General features: G+C 40.8%; 1 protein-coding gene across 1 annotated transcript in view; it reads left to right on the forward strand.

Annotated features, from left to right (window-relative positions):
- DEPTOR (DEP domain containing MTOR interacting protein) overlaps nt 1-24,518 on the forward strand; it is an 80,540-nt gene that overhangs the window by 20,510 nt on the left and 35,512 nt on the right. Inside the window, exons 2-4 of the mRNA XM_086609543.1 lie at nt 10,449-10,627; nt 12,654-12,777; nt 18,518-18,696. Coding sequence (XP_086465669.1) covers nt 10,449-10,627; nt 12,654-12,777; nt 18,518-18,696 — 482 coding nt within the window. The remainder of the gene's footprint in view (nt 1-10,448; nt 10,628-12,653; nt 12,778-18,517; nt 18,697-24,518) is intronic.

The following is a 24,518-nucleotide window of genomic DNA, read 5'->3' on the forward strand; positions in this document are numbered from 1 at the left end:
ACAGCCTCTCCCCATCTTTCTTGTAGGTCCCCTTGAGGTACTGGAAGACTGCTATAAGGTCACCCCGGAGCCTCCTCTTCTCCAGGCTGAACAGCCCCAACTCTTTCAGCCTGTCCTCATAGGAAAGGTGCTCCAGCCCTCTTATCATCTTTGTGGCCCTCCTCTGGACCCTCTCCAACTGGTCCATGTCCTTCTTATGTTGGGGGCTCCAGAACTGGATGCAGTACTCCAGGTGAGGTCTCACGAGGGCAGAGTAGAGGGGGAGAATCACCTCCCTCGACCTGCTGGCCACGCTCCTCTTGATGCAGCCCAGGATGCGGTTGGCCTTCTGGGCCGCAAGAGCACATTGCCAGCTCATATTGAGCTTCTCGTCCACCAGTACTCCCAAGTCCTTCTCCTCAGGGCTGCTCTCGATCCATTCACCACCCAGTCTGTATTTGTGCCTGGGATTGCCACGACCCAGATGTAGGACCTTGCATTTGACCTGGTTGAACTTCATGAGGTTGACACGGGCCCACCTCTCCAGCCTGTCGAGGTCCCTCTGGATGGCATCCCTCCCTTCCAGCGTGTCGACGGCACCACACAGCTTGGTGTCATCAGCGAACTTGCTGAGGGTGCACTCCATGCCACTGTCCACGTTACCGACAAAGATGTTGCTAATCTATAAATAGATTAGCAACAAAAGGAGGGTTAAGGAGAATCTCCATCCTTTATTGGATGGAGGGGGAAACATAGTGACAAAGGGTGAGGAAAAGGCTGGAGTACCTAATGCCTTCTTTGCCTCAGTCTTTAGTAGTAAGACCAGTTGATCTCAGGATACCCAACCCCCTGAGCTGGAAGCCAGGGACAGAGAGCAGAACAAAGCACCCATAATCCAAGGGGAAATGGTTAGCGACCTGCTACACCACTTAGACACACACAAGTGTATGGGGCTGGGTAGAATCTGCCCAATGGTAGTGAGGGAACTGACAGAAGTGCTCACCAAGCTACTTTCAATCATTTACCAGCAGTCTGGGCTAACTGGGGAGGTCCCAGTTAACTGGACATCAGCAAATGTGACTCTCATCTACAAGAAGGGCCAGAAGGCGAATCTGGGGAACTACATGCCTGTCAGCTTGACCTCAGTGCCGGGAAAGGTTATAGAGCAGATCATCTTAAGTGCCATTATGCAGTGCATGCGGGACAACCAGATGATTAGGCCCAGTCAGCATGGGTTTATGAAGGGTAGATCCTGCTTGACCAACCTTATTTCCTTCTATGACAAGGCGACATGCTCAGTGGGTGAGGGAAAGGCTGTGGATGTTGTCTACATAGACTTTAGTAAAGCCTTTGACACCATGTCACCATAGACAACATTCTCCTGGAGAAACTGGCTGCTCATGGCTTAGACAGACACACTCTTCACTGAGTTTAAAACTGACTGAATGTCTGAGCCCAAAGAGTTGCAGTGAATGGAGTTAAATCCAGTTGGCGGCCGGTCACAACTGACTGTTCCCAGGGCTCAGTATTGGGGCCAGTTCTGTTTAATATCTTTATCAATGAACTATCAATGATCAATGGATGAGGGGATCGAGTGCACCCTCACTAAGTCTGCAAATGACACCAAGTTGCACAGGAGTGTTGATCTGCTTGAGAGTAGGAAGGCTCTACAGAGGGATCTGGACAGGCTGGATCAATGGGCCGAGGCCAATTGTATGAGGTTCAACAAGCCAAATGCCAGGTCCTGCACTTGGGTCACAACAAGCCTACGCAACGCTACAGGCTTGGGGAAAAGTGGCTGGAAAGATGCCTGACGGAAAAGTACCTGGGGGTGTTGGTTGACAACCGGTTGAATATAAGCCAGCAGTGTGCCCAGATGGCCAAGAAGGCCAATAGCATCCTGGCTTGTATCAGAAATAGTGTGGCCAGCAGGTCTAGGTAAGTGATCGTCCCCTTGTACTCAGCACTGGTGAGGCAGCACCTCAAATACTGTGTTCAGTTTTGGGCCCCTCACTACAAGAAAGACATTGAGGTGCTGGAGCGTGTCCAGAGAAGGGCAACAAAGCTGGTGAAGGGTCCAGAGCGCAAGTCTTAGGAGCAGCTGGGGGAACTGGGGTTGTTTAGCCTGGAGAAAGGGAGGCTCAGAGGAGACCTTATTGCTCTCTACAACCACTTGAAAGGTGGTTGTAGGGAGATGTGTCAGTCTCTTCTCCCAAGTAACAAGTGATAGGACAAGAGGAAATGGCCTCAAGTTGCACCAGGGGAGGTTTAGATTGGGTATTAGGAAAAATTTATTCACTGAAAGGTTTGTTAAGCATTGGAACAGGCTGCCCAGGGAAGTGATGGAGTCACCATGCCTGAAGATATTTAAAAGACATGTAGATGTGGTGCTTAGAGACATGGTTTAGTGGTGGACTTGGCAGTCTTTGTGGCAGTTTAATGGTTGGACTCGATGATCTTCAAGATCTCTTTCAACCTTAACAATTCCATGATTCTATGATTCTTCTGTGTTAATCCAGTTAAAGGATGTCTGTAACAACAGTTGTCCTGTGGTTTCTGGTCTGCACTTTGAAATTTCAGTGTTTTATGGTATAAGACTTCAATTTAGATTTGGGAAGACATCCCCAAGAAAACTAATTCCAACAGTACTAAGTGACTTAGTTAGCCTAAGAGTATCCTTGCAATGGAGACACAGAGACATAATATGAATAAAACCTAGTTGATGGATATAAGCAAAGATGTCTTGTTCTTCAGTGAAAAGCACATTGGTTCTTTTAGTGGTCCACATGGTAGTATCAGACAGACCTTGACCTGCATGCATTCATCTTGTGTGTGTGTCCCAGCTCACCCATACATGAGTGAGAAGCACAATTATATTTGACTTTCTTACGGAGAAAGAGAACTGTGAGTTCTTGAGTTCTGACAAGTTCAGCTCAGAACCCAAACAGCCAGAGGGAGACAGGCAGACTTCCACTTTCCTTATGACTAGGGGCAGGTGAAATAAAAACTTGCCTGCGTTTTATGTTTTTGTCTTTATAAAACCCAGTTTTGTGCTTTCCAATGAGACAGAAACTCTCAAGGTTCAAGTGCAATAGGCAGTTGGAAGTATTATTCCTGTTTGGACACATTTTGATTAAAAGTGAAATGAAAGTGAAATGGCTTGACAGGCTGAGAGGTTCACAGCTTCCTCTGGACATGAGGAGAAAGTGGTGTTAGATCTTAACCTTGCAAGATACCGAGTTTTCCTGCTTCTTGAAAAAGAGAGGTGAACAAATATTGTTCTGATTTGGAGATACTATTAGACTACCTTCACACGTGGGTATATCAAAGCCCAAAGAGAAAAGTGGAAGGGAATTGGCAGTCCACTGAGCATGTTCCTTTCCCTTACAGGGTCAAGCCCTAGAAAAATGCCAACATAAATATTCCAAAACTTGATATAAAAGTTACCTATTTGCATTCTATTTACATCTGTTTACATTCATTGTTCTACCAGATCAACAATGTGTTGGTTTAAATTAAGACCAGATAGAGGCTCAGATTATACACCTCTGAGGTTTAAAATCCGAACATTGGTTTTGCCAGTGGTCTCTAGTTTTATGACAGGTCGATACAAACACCCAGATCTAATCTCCTCTACAGACTAGAGTACTCAAAAGGGAGGCTGTGGGTCTGAATTTCTGGATTAAATTTGTAGAGTGAAAGGGTGTCTCCAAAAGACATAATCCCAGACCCTGAGCCATGCTTGGGTCTGTTCCCCAGAGCTTGCTTTGAGCCCCACTGCTGTTAGCAAGGTGTTATGAGTATAGGGGATGTCCCTTTGCATGCTCGGTTGCAGGTTCAGTGACCTTTTACCTCTGAATTTACAAAAAAAAAGACTTCATAAAAGAGGCATCCTCAATGTTTTATTTAAAGCCACAGGAGCACTGGTGGACTGTCCCTTCTTTGGAAGCTTTAGGCTTTCCTCTGCAGTGCGCCAAGAGTTGGTTTATCTGAAATCTCTCTATCTGGCACTGCATTCTGGCCTTTCCTCACCTTGACTACGTGGCTGTGGGCAAAAAACAGAGATAAACACAATGATGAGAGCCGATATCAAGAGCTGCTTTGCAGACACCCTCTCTAACCCTATTGCAGATGGTAAGATTACTTCTTTGCCACACCTACCAACACAGAAATATCTTCATCCGATTTTCAGTAGCTAGAATTGTGGAATAGTAGAATGGTTTGGGTTGGAACAGACGTTAAAGATCATCTAGTTCCAACCCCCCTGCCGTGGGCAGGGACACCTTCCCTACATCAGGTTGCTCAAAGCCCCATCCAACCTAACCCCATGTTTTAAAGGGTGTTTTAGCTCCTGTGAATATCAAGTAACAGAACTAAGTGATTGAAGAGCTGAAGCAGAAATAGAAAGAGGAACAGGCAGCAGAGAACCGCTGACACTTCAGCTGAGACTTGGCAAACCCAGCTGGAAATACTTGTCCCAGAAGTACGCATCGCATTTGCAGAGTACATTCGCGATCGCCTCTGTGTACAAAGTTCATATCGTCACTGACCTTTTTTTTTGCTGACAATGCAAAGGGAAAAGTTTGTTGTAAAGGGCATTTCATGTAGCTCTCTGTTTTCCTAGCTGTATATATACACACAACCACCACCATATGCTCACTTATTTTGTAATGAGTTGGGTCTACAGCTGACCTAGGAGTTTTAACTTTCAGTTGGAATTATGCTTCTAAGTCACTAAGACACTTTGGAAAATGCCATCTCTTAAAAAGTATCTACCTGTGGACAGGTCATGCTTCTGTTCAGAAAACAATCAAACTTTTTGACCTCTGGGAGGATACAAAACTGCTCTCTTTGCAAAGGAGAGGGGCAATTCTACCTGCCAGTGGAGCACCTCTGATATCCCTGGAGAAGAGATGTGGAAAACCCATGCTCTTTGGCTACCGTGAATTGTCCTCATCTTTGGCAAGATATTTTCTTCTGTCCATATATTTTTGTCACAAAGGACACTGTGACTTGCTTTACTTGGAAATAAGTAAATCCTTCATCCTTCTCTGACAGAAGTTCCAAAGATTTGAAACTTGTGAATTAATTTGAAGATGACAGAAACCACTTGCAATGCTTTTCCTCTCTGCATATCACTATTATTTTTTTTTATAAAAATATCATTTTTTATTTTTTATTTTAATTTTCAAAGGATCTAATATGGTTTTATTCAGTGTTTACCTTAAGGTGATAAAATTGCAGAAGTTCAGTGCATCCTCACTGGCAGTGCTCGAGCTGGGCTGTGCAGACACAGTCACTGAAACCGAGCGTATAACCTAAAGCGAGGTATAGCGCAGCAGTAACTCGTGAGCGTGCTGGAACTCGTCAGCGGTGGTTGAGCACTCTGGGGCAGGACGTGCTTCGTGCCATGGCTAATTAGAACATCAGTATATATTGTTCAGTAATTAGTAAATTCTGCTAAGAATTTCCATTTTAGGTGGTCTCTTCACTGATGTTTTGTTCTTCCATTAAAAAAAAAGTCATTCTATAATGATGTATTCTGTGATATATATGAATATATATAACCTATATGGTATATATAATGATCTATGATATATACAAATATATCACCTATAATACAAAGTATATATGTATCATGGTATTATAAATGATATGTTTATATATATCATATGTATATAAATATATATGCACAAATATTTACACACATATATCATATATATATGTATGCATATATGTGTGTGTGTGTATGATTGCTTCAGGAAGGTATCTCACTAGTTAAAGAGGTGAATGAGTGGAGCACAATATGAAAGTCTTCATGCCATGTTGTCTATCAAGTGCCAGAAACCAGTCTGTTCCCTGCACATTTTTACTGAGTCTTGCTGGGGTAAACATAGGGACTGTATAGAATGGACTAGGGAATGGTAGATGAATTACTCAGAAGATTACCAAGAAGAGCAGGAGGCTTTTTGTCTTTTCATTTATAGAAATGAGGACTGGATGGTGTACTGCAAGATCTGTGTTAGCCAAGCACAAACTACTAGACTCAATAGAGGGAAATAGCTGGTGAGATGTTTGGACCGTGGTCCAGTTAGTGACATCATTACTGTCCTCAGCCAGCGGGCTGGCCTTTTCTGAGGCTTGCAAGGAAAGCTAGACTCTTGTGCAGGCACTGCCTTTGCAAAATCCTTACCCATTGCTTCAGAAAAAGACGCAAGAAACTTCCAAATGCTTTGTTTCCCTGGTGGAAAACAAAATGCAATTTTCATGTAGCAGTGAGAGTGATTTCTTCCCAAGTTAGTGCCCAATTCTTCATTTCTCAGCAGAGATTTTGATTTTTCCATTATCATGACTTTTCTGACAGTTGGCAAAGAAAATGCCGAATGGCCTCTCAACAAAGAACATTGTTCCTGATTAACTCTGCATTTACTGCGAAGCAGGAGCAGTGTGTTCCGGCTTAGCCCGTTCCGTGCTATGCAGGTGGAAGGCGCTTCTATTTGGAGCAAGAGTCCTTACGTGTTGTTAATTAGGAGCAACTCCTGTTTAGACAAGCCTCCAAGAAAATTGTTCCGGCACACATGCCAGCAAATATAGACTGTCTTTATTTGTTGTAAGCGTGAATGACAGCCATGGATATCCATTTGTAAATATTAAAGGGTAGCGTATGCCTGTTACGGTTCACAGGCAATTGGTCAAACACTTTAGTTCTCATGTTATTTTCTGCAGGTTGGGGAGACTGGCCCCGAGTGCAAAATCTGGCAGGAAATCTTGAATAATATACAGAATTACATATGGATGATGTACTAGTGTATACAAGATTATTTTCTGGTGTTATACTCTTAGGTTGTAGAAAGAGAGACAACTTTTCAAAGGCTTGTTGAATCAAGGTGTCCCTCGCATTACCCCATGTCATTCACCCTCTCTCTTCTCCTCCTTCTCCCCTCAAACTGGTCAAAGTTTATCAATCAACTAATTCTCCCAAGCAGCTCTTGAGAAAAACTTCTTCTAAAGAGAGAAACATGGCTGGTCTTTTAGTTAGGTCTTTTCCAGTCATCACGCAGCCTAGCTGATGAAAAGCGGTTAACATTATTTAAAGGGAGAGAATCAAGGTCCTTCAGTGAGAAGCCTGTTTCCCAACACCAAGGAATAAAGAATTTACTACTTCACTTGAACGTTGGTTCCAGTGTATAATTGCATTCACCACTACATTTTTTTCCTTTATATCCCATTTGATTTGGCTCCTAATAAATATTTCTGAACCTGGACACATTTTTAAAACTCCTGCCTAAACTTTTGATTTGCATACTGTGCTACATGCTCAATAACTTTACCTGAAGCTTTTATATTTATAGTTTACAATAGGTACAATTTCAATTTATTGAGCTACTTCTCCTCCATACAAATTGATTTTTAGTAGATTTGTAGGGGTGAATATAGAACAACATCCACCACAGGGGAGAAAATCTGAATTCTCTTTCTGTTCTTTATTCCAGATAAATCAGCCTGCACATAATTCGATATGGATACAATTGCTATAGACTGCAGAAAAAGTTCCTGCTTCCATGTGGAAATTGTGAATGAATTTGTTTTTTTTCAGATATCTTGAGACTTATGTGGTCATGCTCTGTTTGACTTAATGGTTTTGTAACCTCTTAGCAAGTTTGGATCCACTTCAGCAAGTGGGTGGAGATAATTAAGATAATGAAATTTCCCTGAGTTTTATGAGTATAGGCAAAAAGGTATACAGAGAGACCCTATGAGTGCTCTGAGTGAGGAAAAAAGTTGTAGTGGGAACCCGTATCTTTTGACATGACAGAGACTTTGAAATATTTATAAGCCCACCAACTGCAGGAAAGCTGCCAGTTAGACTTTAAGATGTAAATACTCATTTCTGGGGTCTTGGCTACTGGCTTGTTTGTAGAATGCCAGACCAGTCCTGGCACACTCCTACGTGATGTTTGGACAAAGAATTTCACAGAAGGAGGTTTCCCTCTTCTTATCAGATGAACTCCATCCATTTGGATTTACATTGGTGACTGAAAGCTGGGTTGAGCTGTAGGCATCTGTATTATTTGCTCTTTCTCTAGTTTTTTTCTTGCAGATTATTGTGCGACATAAGACTGGATGAACATTAACAGAACCTGGAATGTATTTTAAATGTAAAGCTCCATCAGACGTACTGATAATTGCATGTTCTATAATTAAAACTGTAGGCTTTTCTTTCTAAGCATGGCAACAGCTGTTAGAGCACATCTGGAAAATATGCTTTAAGCAAAGGTATTTGAGCTCAGAGAATTTCACAATGCATGGGATATTTACCAGCACTTCTTTCCAGAATACTAATCTGATTTATCAGTATTTTTAATATAAAAGTCTTCATTTTTTTAAGGACATTTGCAAAGCTGGTTTTGAATTCATATCACAGATTGGCCATTCCAGTGTAGTTCAAGCCTAAATGCTGCAAAGCAAAAACATTTCTTTGCAGCTTTTTTTATGTAGAAGCCTACGTAAGCCTTGTTTAATACCCTAATAATATTTTCTTCACTGATTTCAGCCAAATATTTTCCCTTTCTAAAGAGAAAGAATTGTTTCGTACTGGGTTCACATTGAGAGGAAAATTGGCTGGACTCCTGCTCTGTGCTTCTCGAGGCTCATGTTAACACCCTTCTGTGCTATCTCCCTCTCTAGAAAATCGAAATAGTTGTACCCCCTGCAATTATTATAGCATTACTAAGAGCTTCTTTGAAGTCAGTGAGAGTGTTTACCAGTAGGATCTTGGCTACTTGAAATGAACGGCACTACTTCTGTTTGTGATGATGGGAGCCCAAGTGTTGTGGTTTCTATGCTTTCTTCAAAACTGTTGTATAGAATCATAGCATCATAGGATCATAGAATGGTTAGGGTTGGAAGGGACCTCAAAGATCATCTAGTTCCAACCCCCCTGCCATGGGCAGGGAAACCCTCCACTACACCAGGTTGCCCAAAGCTTCATCCAACCTGGCCTTGAACACTTCCAGGGATAATGGATAGACATGGCCACGAAGATGATCCGAGGGCTGGAGCACCTCTGCTATGAAGACAGGCTAAGAGAGTTGGGACTGTTCAGCCTGGAGAAGACTTCGGAGAGACCTTCTAGCAGCCTTCCGGTACTTAAAGGGGGCCTACAAGAAAGCTGGAGAGGGACTTTTTACAAGGGCATGTAGTGGTAAGACAAGGGGCAATGGCTTTAAACTGAAAGAGGGTAGAATTGGATTAGATCTAAGGAAGAAATTCTTCCTTCTGAGGGTGTTGAGGCACTGGAACAGGTTGCCCAGAGAACTTGTAGATGCCCCATCCCTGGAAATGTTCAAGACCAGGTTGGATGAGGCTTTGGGCAACCTGGTGTATTGGAGGGTGTCCCTGCCCATGGCAGGGGGGTTGGAACTAGATGATCTTTGAGGTCCCTTCCAACCCAAACCATTCTATGATTTGTATTGTTTTGTGAAAGTATCAGAAACTTTTTAAAAAGGACTTTATGGGAAGAAAGTGATGGATGCCGGTAGTGTTCTCAGTGCTTTAGGAAACTTCTTGTGTTTTTTAGCCAAAGAAATCTTGGGCTAAAATGTTTTGTCTTTGATGGACTTCAACCCTAACCATTCTATGATTCTATGGTGGTACAAAACCAGAATTATTAAAATTATTAACTAAAATGGAAGCAATAAAGCAGAAAACTTTAAAAAACTTCAAAAAACCTCCGTCCATTAATTTATTGATAACATTACTCATTTTGTTTATTTGGAAAAAAAAATTACTAAAAATAAAGATGCAGAGCCCCAGAACCTTTATTAACAAGGTAATACTCTAATCAGGCTCAGGAACTCTAATCAGTTTCCCAAGAGAGAAATCAATTGTCCTTTATCTGGAGTAGGAGGCAACTTTTTTATGCTAGATAACATTGTGTTGGAACAGCTTTGCACCTGAATTTTAAATCATAAATGCTATGCTTATTGTGTAGCTGGAGGCAAAATACAGTTACCCAATCAAGGCAGAAACTACAGCTAAAAAAATGAATGATATTAAAAAAAAAAAATCTATGGCAGTGATACTGCAAAATAAAAGGGCAACGTGGAACATATTAGTGGCAATGTGGGAAAATTAATTCTAAATTATTGACAGTTTAATTGACCTACAGAAAGTATTTTAATGGTCTTGGTATACTGTGCTGTTTTTCATTTTTTAATCTTTTCCACTGGGCAGAAACCCATTTTTTCCAAGTATGGGGTTCAAAGTTGTAACGAATGGTTACTGTGGATTGCGTTGTGGTCAGATGGCAGTGCTGGATGTCTGACCGAGTCCCTTCCTCTTCCATCCAACACCTGCAAAGCTCAGCCTGTGAGCAAGGCTGGGGTGCATCTGCTCCCCTCTTCTCCCAGTCTTGCTAGTTACAAGAGCTCTTCACATATGATATTCATATGGCCATTTGACCCCAGGCTCCGACTGCATGAAGAAAAGGTCATTAAAGATCGGCGTCACCACCTTAAGACGTACCCGAACTGCTTCGTTGCCAAAGAGCTCATCGACTGGCTGATTGACCATAAAGAGGCCTCAGATCGAGAGACAGCAATTAAGCTGGTGCAGAAGTTATTGGATCACAGCATTATCCACCATGGTAAGTGCGGTTTCAGCTACTAAAAAGCTCTAAGCTAAATTTTACTGACTGCTGTGAAACAGAGAAATCCTGCTCCTGCTCTTCAACCAAGTATAGCACAGATAGGATCTTATCCCTGCCAGAAAGGGAGCATCTCCATTGAACTGTGCCGCTCCACACGGTCATCTGTGTCCCAAGGGACATGGAGAGGCTGAAGCGGTGTGGAGTGATGTTCCCTGTGTCAGTACAGGGGTGAAAAGTCACAGGAAACTGTGCTGCTGCTTCCCTGCCTCCAGAGCAGCCCCAGCTGGATCCTGTCCCCTCTCTCCCTGCTGCTCTCACCTCCCTTTTCCCCAGAGCACAGTTTTTCAGCTGAAAAACCCATCTGAAAAATCAGCCGGCAAAAAAAGGTCATTTTTCTCACGTGGATTTAGTTCTTCAGCCCTGTTGCTCGCACCAGCTGCAAAAACATTAGTGCTGGTACAGCTGCAAGAAAGTTAGTGGTCCAACTATGCTCTGATTAATTTTCTCCTAAACTTGTTGTCTATTTGAGATCTGTTCCTTTCAACTTCTTGAATAACAATTTATACTGATGAAAAGGAGATTTCCAATTCAGTGGTAGCATTAGTTGCCTTTTGATGCACAAAAAGGCTAGGAAGCACACAAACAAAGAAGATCCAAGGCCTTGATTTCAAACATATAGTATTACCCATTTCGAAAAGGCAAAATGCACCATTTGTTTCTTTTTTAAGAGAAAACTGAGCGACTGCGAACAGACGAATGTTGTCTTCACACAGAGGTCACTGTATGTGCAGCAATACTGCTGCTATCTGCAATACATTAACAACATCTTAATTAAAGTAAGAAATGCACATATTGAATGAGTGCCACTTCTACAGCTTCTGCTTGGCTATTAGATTAAAATTCAGGGTTGTTATGGAAACTGGGACTCACGGTAGATAGTTAAAGAATAAAGTAATTATAGGGTATTCAAATCTGACTACTTAATCCTCTATTGAGAAAATGTCAGTGAAGTGTTGCATGGATGCCTGAGTGACTTCGTTTAATTGAGCAATAGATGTTTTATTGCTGAATGCTTGTTTAAAGCTTTAACGACCTTCAAATGTTTTCTACCTCAGGATGCAATTGCACACTGTAACTTCCATACAAATTATATATATGTGTGTGTATATATTACACATAGAGCAGTTGTTTCTTGAAAATGTTCATGTATTGTGCTCAAATTTAATAAAATAGTTTGCAAAGTGAGCTGAAGTAAATTCAGAGAGGTTCAGTCGGGTTCTGCAGCATGCTCAGAGCATCCTTTCAACTCCCGTGTCAAGTGAAAGCTCCTACTTCTCTGGTGCAGGAAGTGAGCCCATGTATGCGGGCTGACAACTCTGCTAGGAGCAGCTTGGTTGGGATATCTTTCCCATTAATTTATGCCCTTGCTGGAGCTCTCTTCTGTGTTTACAAGAGCCCATCATCAGCTGCTGTCTTATAAACCTTATTTAGCATTTCTCAGTGTGCTCCTGTTGTACCTACCATTTGCTAGCTGGCATGGCAGAGCAATTGAGACAATTTTAAGAGGTCAGAAGACTTTCATTTTAACTATTTCTGCAGCAAATCTCAGATTTCCTGCAGCATTGCTCAACTGATACAAGTAACGTTAAGGAGTTTGCCAGTCCTTCAATTATTGACTGTTCTACATTGGTGGCCTTTTAAACAAATGAGCTAACAGACTGTTGTCATCAAAAGGTTTTCCGAGTGTATAGCAGATGGATGCTTTTTTTGCTCTTTATGTTTGCAATAATACTCATAAAACTGATGAACACCTCTCCCCCACACCTGGAAATCTGGTTACCTACCTGAAAGTTTTCTCCAGCTTTTCATCAGTCATTAGAACTGAGTAAAGTTGTACGCTCAGAAATACAGGGGATTGGACTCCATACGTGCTTGCTTTGAAGTTCAGCAGCGATACCTGCTAAATGCATCCTCAACTCCTTGACATCTATATGAAAATTTTTTTATTTATCTTTTGTTTCAGTCTGTGATGAGCATAAGGAATTCAAAGATGTCAAACTATTCTACCGCTTCCGAAAAGACGACGGGACGTTTCCACTGGACAATGAGGTGAAGGTGTTCATGAGAGGACAAAGACTGTATGAAAAGTATGTTGCATTCAGTATCCGTAATGTGTACCATGGAAGGCAAATGATACTTGTTAATCTATTTTTGAATAGTCAGAGGCTTTTGAATCATGCAGGAATGAGTCTGGGTAATGCCATGACTTTAGTTGGTAACCCTCCTCTCTCTTTCCTGTTTATCTTTTGCTTTTCTACCGTGTTCACTTGTAGCATTTTGTTTAAAATGGAGTAGTACATTCTAATGTTCTGGGTTGTAAACACATCCTATATCGGATTACACACTATTCTGTAAAAAAAAATTACAAAAGGATGATTTGTCATGTAAAACTGTAATCACAAGACCTAAAACTTTAGTACATCAAAATGCACTGAACAAGTGGCTATGTATCTGTTGAGACTCCATATCTACAGCTTCACCAGGAGGTATGGTTTTAAATAATAGGTGAAATTAATCTTCGGTATTCTAGTCTGCAAAGCTTCTATATCAGAAAGATTGTATTAAAAGCAGTTTAAAAAAAATCCCAGCCAAGAGCACCTAATTAAGTTTTGAAACAGGTGATTATGCTGAGGTAGTGAATATTCCACTGGATTACTTCCATCAAATAACTAGGCAGCTTAACTATATTTCCCAATCTATAAGTAATGATATTTTTATTCAGGATATAGAGATTGTGACACAGTATTTTCAAGTAGAGAGAATAAAAAGCATGTTGGCATATGCTACAAAGTAATAGGGTCATAGAATCATAGAATGGTTAGGGTTGGAAGGGACCTCAAAGATCATCTAGTTCCAACCCCCCTGCCATGGGCAGGGAAACCCTCCACTACACCAGGCTGCCCAAAGCCTCATCCAACCTGGCCTTGAACACTCCCAGGGATGGGGCATCTGCAACTTCTCTGGGCAACCTGTACCAGTGCCTCGCCACCCACAGGGTGAAAAATTTCTTCCTTATATCTAATCTAAAATTGCAAAAGTTGTGATGTGTTATTTACCAAAAAGCTTAAAGTATTGCTCTAGACTGAATCCCACTCACTCTCCTGCTTGGTTAAAGCAGGAGCATCCAGCAGCCAGGAAAGATGCTGTGTTTTCTGGCTGGAGTAATTTTGTTTCCCTCTTAGAATAAAGCCCTCAGGGAAATCCTGAGTTTAAAAGCTGATGATAAACATTATTTCTGAGGTTAGAAGGCTCTGAAAGTCCGTTTGGTCAAAGAGCAATTAAACTGACTATTTAAAGTAAGAAAAAATTAAATTGTATAAGCCATAAGAAAGTACACCACTGGAAAAAAATCTGCATTGGATGCACTGGGACAGATTAATTGAATCACCCACCTCCAAAATCTTCTGTGCCTTACTAACCACAGCATTTGCTTCTTTAGACTCTCTAACACACAGTGCCTGCAAACCTGGCCCATGCTATGAAAAGCTGATCTGGATGTCTAGAGTGTCAAACTTTTATTTCTATTTGTTCTCTATATTTCTATTTCTATTCTTCTGTGAGAAAATTTTTTTTTTTTTTTTTGTTGGTGAGGCTGGCAACAGTCCTCTGCATGAAAGGAGCCATGGTGGGAAGAACTGTATTCTACTAGTGTCTGCTTCTATCCTCATTTCTCCACATGGAGGACTATCCCTAAACCTATGTCTAGTCTCTAGTTTGTCCAATACTATAATAGCAGAAAAATGTTCGTAACAGTAGATTGTTTTATCTTAGAAAAGGAGTTAATGCCAAAAGCAGCACCTATGTCTAAATATAACCGCATCCTCATGAGGTGCCTCCTAGGCAACATATCTAAAGGGTTCAGAAACTTTTAAATCCAGCCCTGAGTGCTAAATATAGTGTAGATTAAAAATACGTGATGTTTCAAAACCAGTCTGTGACAGTCAAAGCTAGTCAAAATTCTCCATGGATCATTGGAAATATTTTATATTCATGGGAGATAAGAATGCATACCTGGCTTTCTGGCAACATCTTCATAGTTTCACTGGATGCCTTTTAAACTCAATACTGAAAGTCAGACTACTGCAGAAAGAGTTCTGCAGTGAAACGTGTGTGTGTGTAATATATCTGTTGTATCAGTTTCCTGATAGCGTTGAGAAATAAAATACTAATTCAGTGCAATTAAAATAGTTATTAAATGGCAACGACTGGAGAAAAATACTCATGCACAGACATGGAGTCACTTACTAGTATATTCAATTTGTTTATCAAAATGCCTGTAGGCCTAATTTCAAGAGAAATGCAACTATGACAAAGGGAATCTATCTGAATCCAACATATTTTAAAAATCTGTGTCTAATTTTGCAGATGTTGCTGATCTTCACTGGGTTTTGCTAGTTTAAGATAGACATTATATACTATTTCCTGCTATTCTCCACCCACTCCATTAGGGCTGGAGTACCGTTACATTCAGAAACCAGCGTAGTTTGTGCTTGCCAAAATTGCGGACGTGTGATCCGACATCAGTCCATGCAGGTTTGTACCCTCAGTGGGTACAATGAGTGAAATGCTTTAGGAGGATCAGCAGGTTGTTGCACGGGCAGAGGAGTGGATGCATTAGGCAGGTTCCCTGCATTCAGGCAGCTGTTTTGGGTAAATGCCCTGTGCCTTCCCCTGGGACATGAGAACATTAAGACTGTTTCCCCAGCTGAGGAGCTCCCTTTCCCCGTCTCCCTTCTGTGTGACCACAAAGTTGCTGGATTCTCCTCTCTTGTGGCATTACCTCCTTCACCTACTGTGGCTGTACCCGTGTGATTGGAAGATTTAAAATCAAGCTCTGATTGTATTCTCCCTTCATTTGCACTGAAAATCATAAATCAGTTCAGATTCCCTGCACGTCATTGCAAACTTTGGTGGTCCTTTCTGTGAGCATGCTTTGTGGTTCAAGTTTATAGCTAGAGGTTAGACTTACTGGATTTCTTACAGTCTTGTCTGAAAATTCTTGAATAACTGATTAGGTCCAAGGATGGCATCAGTTTTCATACTCTACAGGACTGATCAGGTAGATTGAATGAAATAAACGTTTCCTGTTCAACAAAACTCTCCCTGCAAATCGTAAATAAATCCAGCACAGACCTTTCACAGCTTTTTTTTAAAAAAAAATCAAGTTGTGCAGGCATCCTATTTTTATGATGTTTGCGATTCTTAGTAGGTTTTGGTCACAGGATTGTTTTTTCTGGTGCAGTCGGGTTTAGGAGCTGTAAGTCATCTCACGATGTTGACTTCAACTGAGATTTTTCAACGAGATTTCACAGTGAAAGAAGTGCAAATTTATGGTTTTAATTTCAGGAAATCATTCAGATAATTTTGAAACTGCATTCTTTGAATCACTTTCATTTTAACTCATCAGAGGTTAAGTCAAATTTATCCTCTGGTGCAGCTATTTAGATAAAACAAGGTTAAAATTTTCTTTTGAAAAGGGTTTGAATTTCAGTGTTTGGCTAAATACATTCCCTTAATGCAGGATAACACCAGTTTTAGCAAACAATATGTTTTGACATGAATAGCCTCAGGGCTTTTTTGAAACAAAGAGAAACTGGAAGAGATGAGGCAGTTTCCATTCTGGCTAATGAGAGGCCAGGTTTCTGGCTCTTGTAAATCGGTACAGCTTTGTTGACAGCTGTGGAGTTACAGTGATTTACTTCAGTTAGCCATGTAAGTCTATGCATTGCTGTTTCTGGGTTTGTTAAACTGTCAATTTGTCCTGTCTGTTTGTTCACAAGTCCAAATCCTTTGCAGTGCTATTCTGGGCGCACGCAGAAGGGTGTGAAACGTCAAGCTGAGTGTTTTTCCACTTGATGTTTTTCCGAATTTCTTTTGTGTCTCTGTAAAAATGTAACAATTAGCATCTCTTTTTCAAGGACCTCTTTATCTGTGACTTAAATGAGCTGGCCAACTAATTATAGACTCATCAAAGAACAATTAACACAATCCTAAGGATTTTTTATTTGCTGCCTGAAGAGCCTGGGTAACCAGTTCTGGGTAACCATGCAGCAGATGGTACAAAAAGACACGAGCTTTGAGTTTGCATTTTTTTTTCTGGGGGAAAAAAGCCTGGCAAACGAGACACATATAAAGACGGTCCTTTAGAGTACTCTCTGTATGAGATGTGGTTAGTGTGGGACAAAATTTTGCCTTGCATGCAGATGCTTGTGAATCAAAATATGAAAAAGAATAGTCTTTGCAAGAGTTCCGGAGTCAATACCTTGTCCCCTGTGGCACATACTCTTGCTTTTGGCCTCATCCCTGACTTCGGCTAATTTTGACTATCTTAGTTCTTACTCAGCTCAGAGGTGCTGACAATGACGTGACAACACCTAAATAAGTAATCCATTGTATCTGCCACTGACATACAGCTGTGGCTGAGCAGCCTTTGCCTGGTTTGGTGATCTGCTGCGTGGTGGTCAAATCCAGTCAGTTCAGGCTTCTGGTTAGCTCTCGTTAAAGTCAAGGGAATAAATCTTTGAGGTGAAATCACAAGGGCTGGGTCCTGTCAAACCTCCTTATTGTAATTTCAAATGAAATTTTTCTCTGTGTTCTTGTGGCACAGATTTTTCTGATGTCTCCCAGAGGAGGTGATGTTATATTCCATGAACTCTGGACATGCTGGCAGTTCAAGAAGGAGATAGCTCACATATGGATTTACGTGAAATTCAGATTTTTTGATCAGAAGAGCGAAGATTAAGTGCTTCCAGAATATTCCTGATGTAATTCAATTGTGCCCTTAATTTCAAAATAGTTGGTGAAGAGAAAGGATTTACTAGTCTCACTTGGAAAAAATAACCATGCCATTTTTGAGCTATTACTCTGAAAGTCTTACCACTAGTCCTATTATTAGCCTATAATAAATAAGTTAATTATGAAGAAAAATGAAATTAATAAATAAAGATGCCCCCAACAACAACAATAAAGTGGGATTCTGTATTGAAAGGGAGCTATTGTCATTTCTTCTTTCCACCTGTCTTCTCTTTCAAACTGTCAACCTTACTTTTGCATTAACAAAATTCTGAGGCTTTTTTTTTTCTCTTTTTTTTTTTTCTATACTATGTCATTTGTGTAGGTTACTTGAATGGAGAAGAATTTTATTAGGTATTTAAGTTAGGTGTGTGCAAATTGCTAGGAGATTTAGAGACACCTCACGATGTTCCTCTGATCTCTGGTGTTACACGGAGCCAACTGAGGCTTAGATGTCAAAATGTGTTCAGGTGTGTAACATCACTGATTGCAGCTACATCACTGAGTGTTGGATGCTAAATATTTATCGTCCACCCAAACCACAGAACTACCTTTTTTTCTTCCTCTTGAATTTTTCTGCAGCTGGTTTAAAGCTTATGGGGAGAGTTTTCAAAACCATCTAAATGACTTCGGGGCATAGTCCTGCTAACTGTAAAAATTAATTAGGGATTTTTGGACACATTAGTCACAATCTGGTGCTTTTAGGCTAATTTTCTTTCCAAGTTGATAATATATTAACTTTTAGAGATGCTAAAGAACTAAATAGGTGAAACGTGAAACTGAAAAACCTTGTTTTCTTTTAGGGAAAAAGCAAGAAGGCATTAACTTCACACAGGGGTATAAAGCCCATTTTATTTTGATTAAGCAGTTATAATTCATATCCTAAGTTTAGACTGATAGCTTAAGGAAAGATTTAGTAAGTCAGTGAAAGGTTCACAACTATTTGCTTAATATCAATGAGATTTGCCAGAATAGATCTGGAGTTGCTTATTTGAAGAATCATTTTCCCTACTGAATTTTTTCCCCCCATACCAGGCTGATGAGTTCTGAAAACACCCTTTTGCAAGCCAGGGAAGAGGAAGGAGTCAAGTACGAACGGACCTTCGTGGCGTCGGAGTTCATTGACTGGCTGATCCAGGAAGGAGAGGCCACGACACGGACTGAAGCAGAGCAGCTGGGCCGCAGACTTTTGGAGCACGGGATTATACAGCATGGTGAGAAATTTACTGCCAGGTAGCAAAAGCTACACTTTTTGTAGCACTTTCTTCAGGTTAAATCATGTGGTAGGGCTGTTGCCTTGTTGGTCATTGTATGTCCAAGTTCTAAATAATTTCAGGTAGGAGTCTAGGTAACTTTATTTAATAAAAGGGTGACTCTTTCAAGAGCTTGTTGTCTTAGTTCTGAAAATTCAGACTCAAATGCAGAATACAGCTAGAATTTGGGATTGTATAACAACAACATAAGAACATGGATGAAAATCAATGCTTCTACACTTGTGGTAACTAACTTGTAGAACTTGTTATCTGCGATACATATAATTGAGATATATAGCTTTGTAAGGATGAAGTAGGGATTAGACTCTTAAATAAACTAATTTTTTTATGTAGAATAAAAATGATGGGTTCTGTATATCTTCCTACATGAGGACAGGAGCAGAACACAATCTGATGCCAGAAAAGCAGGTTTCCTCTTGGTCCTGGTGCAGAGTCATTCTGGTATGTTTGGGCAAGAAAGAGGGTATTGCTTTCAGCTGAAGTGGTACTATATTTGTCCTAGTGGTGGAACTTCTTTGAGGCCGGAATCGAATTATTTCTTCATGGTCCAGCACAATGTGGCTGGCAGATGCACCTTCATCAAGGAGCTCCCTCTGTTAAGGGTGGAGGAGACAGAGTTTTCTCTTCATACTGCCCCGAGGGTGAAGAAATGAACGCCCCTGACGCTAAAACCCATTTTACATGTTGTCATCATCTTTTCTCAGTGCAAGTTGTCCCGTCTTTGACCGGACATTTTGCACCATAAATGGGTTGCAGTGCCTCTGGAAGTGATGAAGGAGTGCTGGGAGATGACAGAAGCAGCTGGCAGTAGCTGTTAGCTGTGTTGCTTAATGCACAACAGGAAAGTACAGATCCTGATGATCCGAATGTTGTCAAATCAACACTAATTCTGACAGAGAACAAACGATTTACCATATTAACAGGTTGTTAATATACAAGGTGCTGGATTGACTAGGTTGCTTATTGCTTTGTGAGAAAACCTGGTTTCAAGGAATAGAGGAAAACTGGGGTAGAAGTGACCTGCACAGTTCCTTCACAGTTGTAATCATGCTCACGTTATCTTTAGCTTCCAATTACTAGGCGCTACTTCTGAATGTTTACAGTAATCAGTTTCCCGTTCTATAATTACCCCTGTGCTTCCTATGATTTATAGGGTGCCAACTGCTTGGAGCTTGACGGACAGGGAAGGTATGCCACCCCTCCTCTTTATAGTGGCAATGATTTCATTCCTATTTTTACCCAAGCATTTTCTGTGTGTTATATACGAGGTAAACTTTCCTTAAAAAAGAAGGGGAGGGAAAAAAAGACAGAAGTGAGATTTACACTGCTGTTGATGTTTTTGCAGAGGACATAAAGTCAGGACTTGATACTTGGTGCAAAGCTGGATTTACTTTGCTATTGAAATCTTTGCAAAGCTGAGAAAGTCAGGATGTGGCTTTTGTTGCAGATCAACCATTGTCTCATTAACAAATGCAAACGATAGCAGTGCACATCGGCAGAGAAATAATTTTGTCCCCATCAAGCTGAATGTGTGGGGTATTTCTGAGCAACAATGGCCCCGCTCACCTTTATGGTTTGTCCTGGCCAGTTTTTCAGATTTATCCCCTGCCCATCCTCTTCTAGCAGTTAAGAGTGCATACAAAATGCTTTCTTTGAAACTCGTGACCACAAACAGGGCACTGGGAATTGGCTGATTGCTGCAGAAGTGGCCTTCTCACTCCGAGGTGCTGTCATCTTCCTCGCTTAGCTTGTATCTTGGGCAAAGGTAACTCAGTGGGGATTTCACAGTGACTTGTGGGGAGGCTGGAAGTAAAATAAAACTCAGTGAGATCTCCTTGAGATTTATCTTTACCAGTGGACATGCTTTGTGCATGCTTCTAAGCAAGAGATTTCATTCTCCTCTGGATTTCACTGAAACAATTTGTCTAGATAGTGTTAGGGATATTGGTGAAAGTACTAGCAGAATTAACACAGAGCTGATGGTGGGGTTCACCTGACTGAGTGGGTATGATCTGTGCCTTTTGAAGGTTTGTGTAATACTGGCTTCTTCTGAGAAGGGAGCTTGAAATGAGAACTCCCAGTACAGAATTGGGGATTTGAGCTGTAAAACAGCAGGAGTGATATTCTCTTTTTTTGCTGTCTCACTAAATTCTAGGTGCAATTGCAAAAAAAAAAAAAAAAAAAATATTTTTCTGTCTCATAGTGCAGTAAATTCATTTCATCATACTATGCTCCTTTTGTTATGTATCTCATCAGCAGTACCGAAATGTTACATGACACTAATTGGCATCCTTGTTGGCAGAACGAGCAGAAAGGCTCTTGACTGTGCAGGATTGGAGAATAAAACATTTTCCTTCCCTAAAGGCAATCTTTTGCTAGTAGTATTGTTTGATATGCACAATATGGGATAAAATAAAGCTTGCTCTACCCTTCTTAGGAAGTATTTATTTACCTTACCTAATGCAATAGAAAGTAATAGAAATAGTTTCATCAAGTTGCCAATCTCAGTAGTAATTTTCCAGCCACAACAGAATTCTGCGATTTATTTTTACTGACACTGACTTTCATTTCAATTACTCAGAGAAGCTCTGTTCTGCAGCTGAGGTACTGTATTCAAAACAGCTTCCTGTCACATTTATCTTCACTTTAATTGGTCAGGCACAAACCAAGGTTCACACAGGAAATAAACACTGCTGCTAATTTTAAAAAGGAAAACAGTGCTTGAGGAGGAATTGTGTAAATGCTGTAAAAACATCAAATGTTTCAGTTTAAAAATAATCTTCCTGATCTCTTTGGGCATATATAACTATACATATTTCCCTTGCCATCCATGAAAGTGATGAAATGTGCTTAAATGCTGAATTGCTTCCTTCCAAAATCCCACTGGTGCATACAAATCATAACCCACAAACCACCATTTTCACAAATAGGAGCCAGATGTCCTTTCCTATGGACTGGTACCCCCAGGTACTAAGGAATAAAAAAAACATAAGTAGCAGGGTATTGTGCACCGTACGTTTCCTGAAGGCTTGTGTCAGCAGTGTGATTGCTGTGGTAGTTATTCTGTGTTTGTGAACACTGATGGTCTTTGCCATAATCTAGGAATAAAGATCGTGCAAAGAATTGTAAACACAGTGATGCACATTCAATAAGGATGGGGACAAAAGGTGCACAGAACACATTTCTCGGCAGTAGAAAAGCCCATTTCTAATACGCTGAGCTTTGTAATGTTAACAGATAAGCCTTTCCTCCAGGAGACTGGATATTTCCTAGTTCTTCATATGGAAATGGTGAGGCAGATTAGCTACTGTGGTCAAAATTCACACACAGCAAGAGACGAAGGAAGTTCTCTGCCTGCTCCAGAGTAGATCAAACCAAAGTGAGAATGGGCTAAGGGCAGGCAGAGGAGAGTGTGAACATCCACTTGCAGTCACAGCTCTTGCTCAGTCTGGAAAAGATACTGAGATATCTAAGAAGGAAAGAGCATATCCACAGAGCTCTTTTTGGCATCATTTTTTGGCTCATACTTGCTTATGGCATGTGCTGCAGCACTCACCCTGCACCTGCAGCCCCACCTGACATGATAGGGTAAGTCCTCCTGTCTTCTTCTGAGGACTCGCTGGGTATGGAAGCTGGGAGGATGAAGGAAGATCTGCCTGCCTTGCAGAAAGGTTTAAGATCTGGAATCTCAAGTGATAAATACTTTCCTTTCTAAAATCTAGTTAATACTGTTAAGAGGAACTTAACGCATTCTTAGGATAGCTCCTGCACTTCACAAGATGGATGTTTGCGTTTCCTCTGTGGCAGCGACCAAACCATAGAACATTTGGAAATATTTTTCAACATTTGGTGGAGAGTAAACACGTAGTGATTGCCCTGAACTGCAAACAGTGTGGCATGTGCTGCTCTCCCAGTCGAGCCTGCAAGAATTGCGGGTCTCGCACTCGCTTTCCCATGCCAGATCATGTTCTCTCTCTCTTGCTGCTGCTGTTTCCCAAGGTTCTGCTTACCGTCGAGGGCATGTGCTCGGTGTTATTTCCTCTCTGACATCCCTCCAGCACCTTCCCGAGGCAGCGACCACAGCACAGTTCAGCACAAAGCGGTTTGCATGGCTGCCCAGTCCACTTCAGTGGAGTGGGCTGCAGATTCCGAACCTCAGACCAATAGAGGAGCACGTGTTATGGGTTCTGGAAAGAGTATAGACTTTGCTTTCCTGAATGAATGAGGGGTGGAAAAATCTCTTTTGGAGATGACTGGCTAGCAGGTGTCTTCTTTGAAACATTTTATCAGTGCTAGGATTTTATAGTGATAGTAAATATGTAAGTAAATAAATAAGATATCCTAGGCATTATATGAGTTTCTTCTGCTCCCACCCCCGTTTAGAATACCTTTTCGCATTAAAAAGTTTTATTAAGTTAATTGCAGTTGGCCAGACCTGGTGCGTTCAAGGTAGGCACGTGTTTCTCTGGCTTAGCACAGAAGCAGGTGCTTAGCACCTCTCAAGAGTTAATCTTTTATCAGCCACACTCCACTGTGCAAATTACTTTCAGAGATAAACCCAAACATTTTGTAGTGACTTAGTGAGAACAGAATATTGACATATGCTATCTCCCTGTCTCTGCAGAAAAGTCTTAAAAGGTATATTTAATTTTCGCTATATTTTGCAAGGACTCTGCACCATTAGACAGTAAAATTTCCCTTAACAAGATGATCAGTGCATTTAGTGTTAAGCATCGAGATACATGATGTAGTTGAAAGTTTGTTGTAATTGGAGTAGATTAAATATCTAACGAAGTATTATTTCTTTTGCTTGTGTTGAAAATCTTTCCCTGTCTTATCGAGAATTTCTGTAAATTGTAAAGCATGTGGTGTTACATTTACTTTAGATATCAAATTGCTTATGATTAGCTGACATTTCTTACTTTGTAAGGGAAAACTTGCTATATATGTGAAATATACACTTCCTTAATTTGAGATTTCTCTTTGGAACTCCTTTTCTTGGAAATACCAATTGCAAGTAGCAATTTATAAGTGCCACTGAACCATCCCATAAATCCTTGACTTAAATCGTCATAGGTTTTCTCCTCCAAAATCTCTAGTGATAAATACTTTCCTTTTTAAAATCTAGTAAATACTGTTAAGAGGAACATATTAACATACAGACTTTTAAGATGACTTTTCTAGTTGATCGGACACCCGGATCACATCAGCTGTTGGATATATCCAAGCATTCATTGTGTCTACTCCATGCAAGAAATTATAAAACATCACATTTTCACAGATGGTGCCTTGATTTATCTCAGTAAAACAGAAGCCTTCAGTTGGTCTTTGAAGTCCTGCAACACAACTTTGTTTTTATTATAAGCCCAGTTCCCCCTGCGACAACGCCATGCAGAAACACTCAGTTGTTTATTTGTGTGGCAGTTCCCCTATGTAGGGACAGTAACCTCACCCATGGTAATTCAACTGCTCACGCTAAATCTGGAGACCACTTTGCATATTTTTCATTATTTTGCCCTGGTAGGAAAGTCGGAGAATAAGAACTTCACCTGTGACTGTATAATCTTCTGGTTTCCTATTCTATCAGCTTCTCATTGTGCTCTGCTTGCAGTTGTCTTATCTAAAGCAGGAATGTGTTTGGTTTTTGATAGTCACACGTTCTATGCAGTACATAAGTAACATATGAAGATTTCTTTTCATATTAGCTACTGAATTCTATTTTTCTGACAGAGAATGGGTTTCAGTTTTTAACAGCTGCAACA

Source organism: Tauraco erythrolophus, chromosome 3 (assembly GCF_009769465.1).
Source record: "Tauraco erythrolophus isolate bTauEry1 chromosome 3, bTauEry1.pri, whole genome shotgun sequence".
Taxonomy (NCBI): Eukaryota; Metazoa; Chordata; class Aves; order Musophagiformes; family Musophagidae; genus Tauraco; species Tauraco erythrolophus.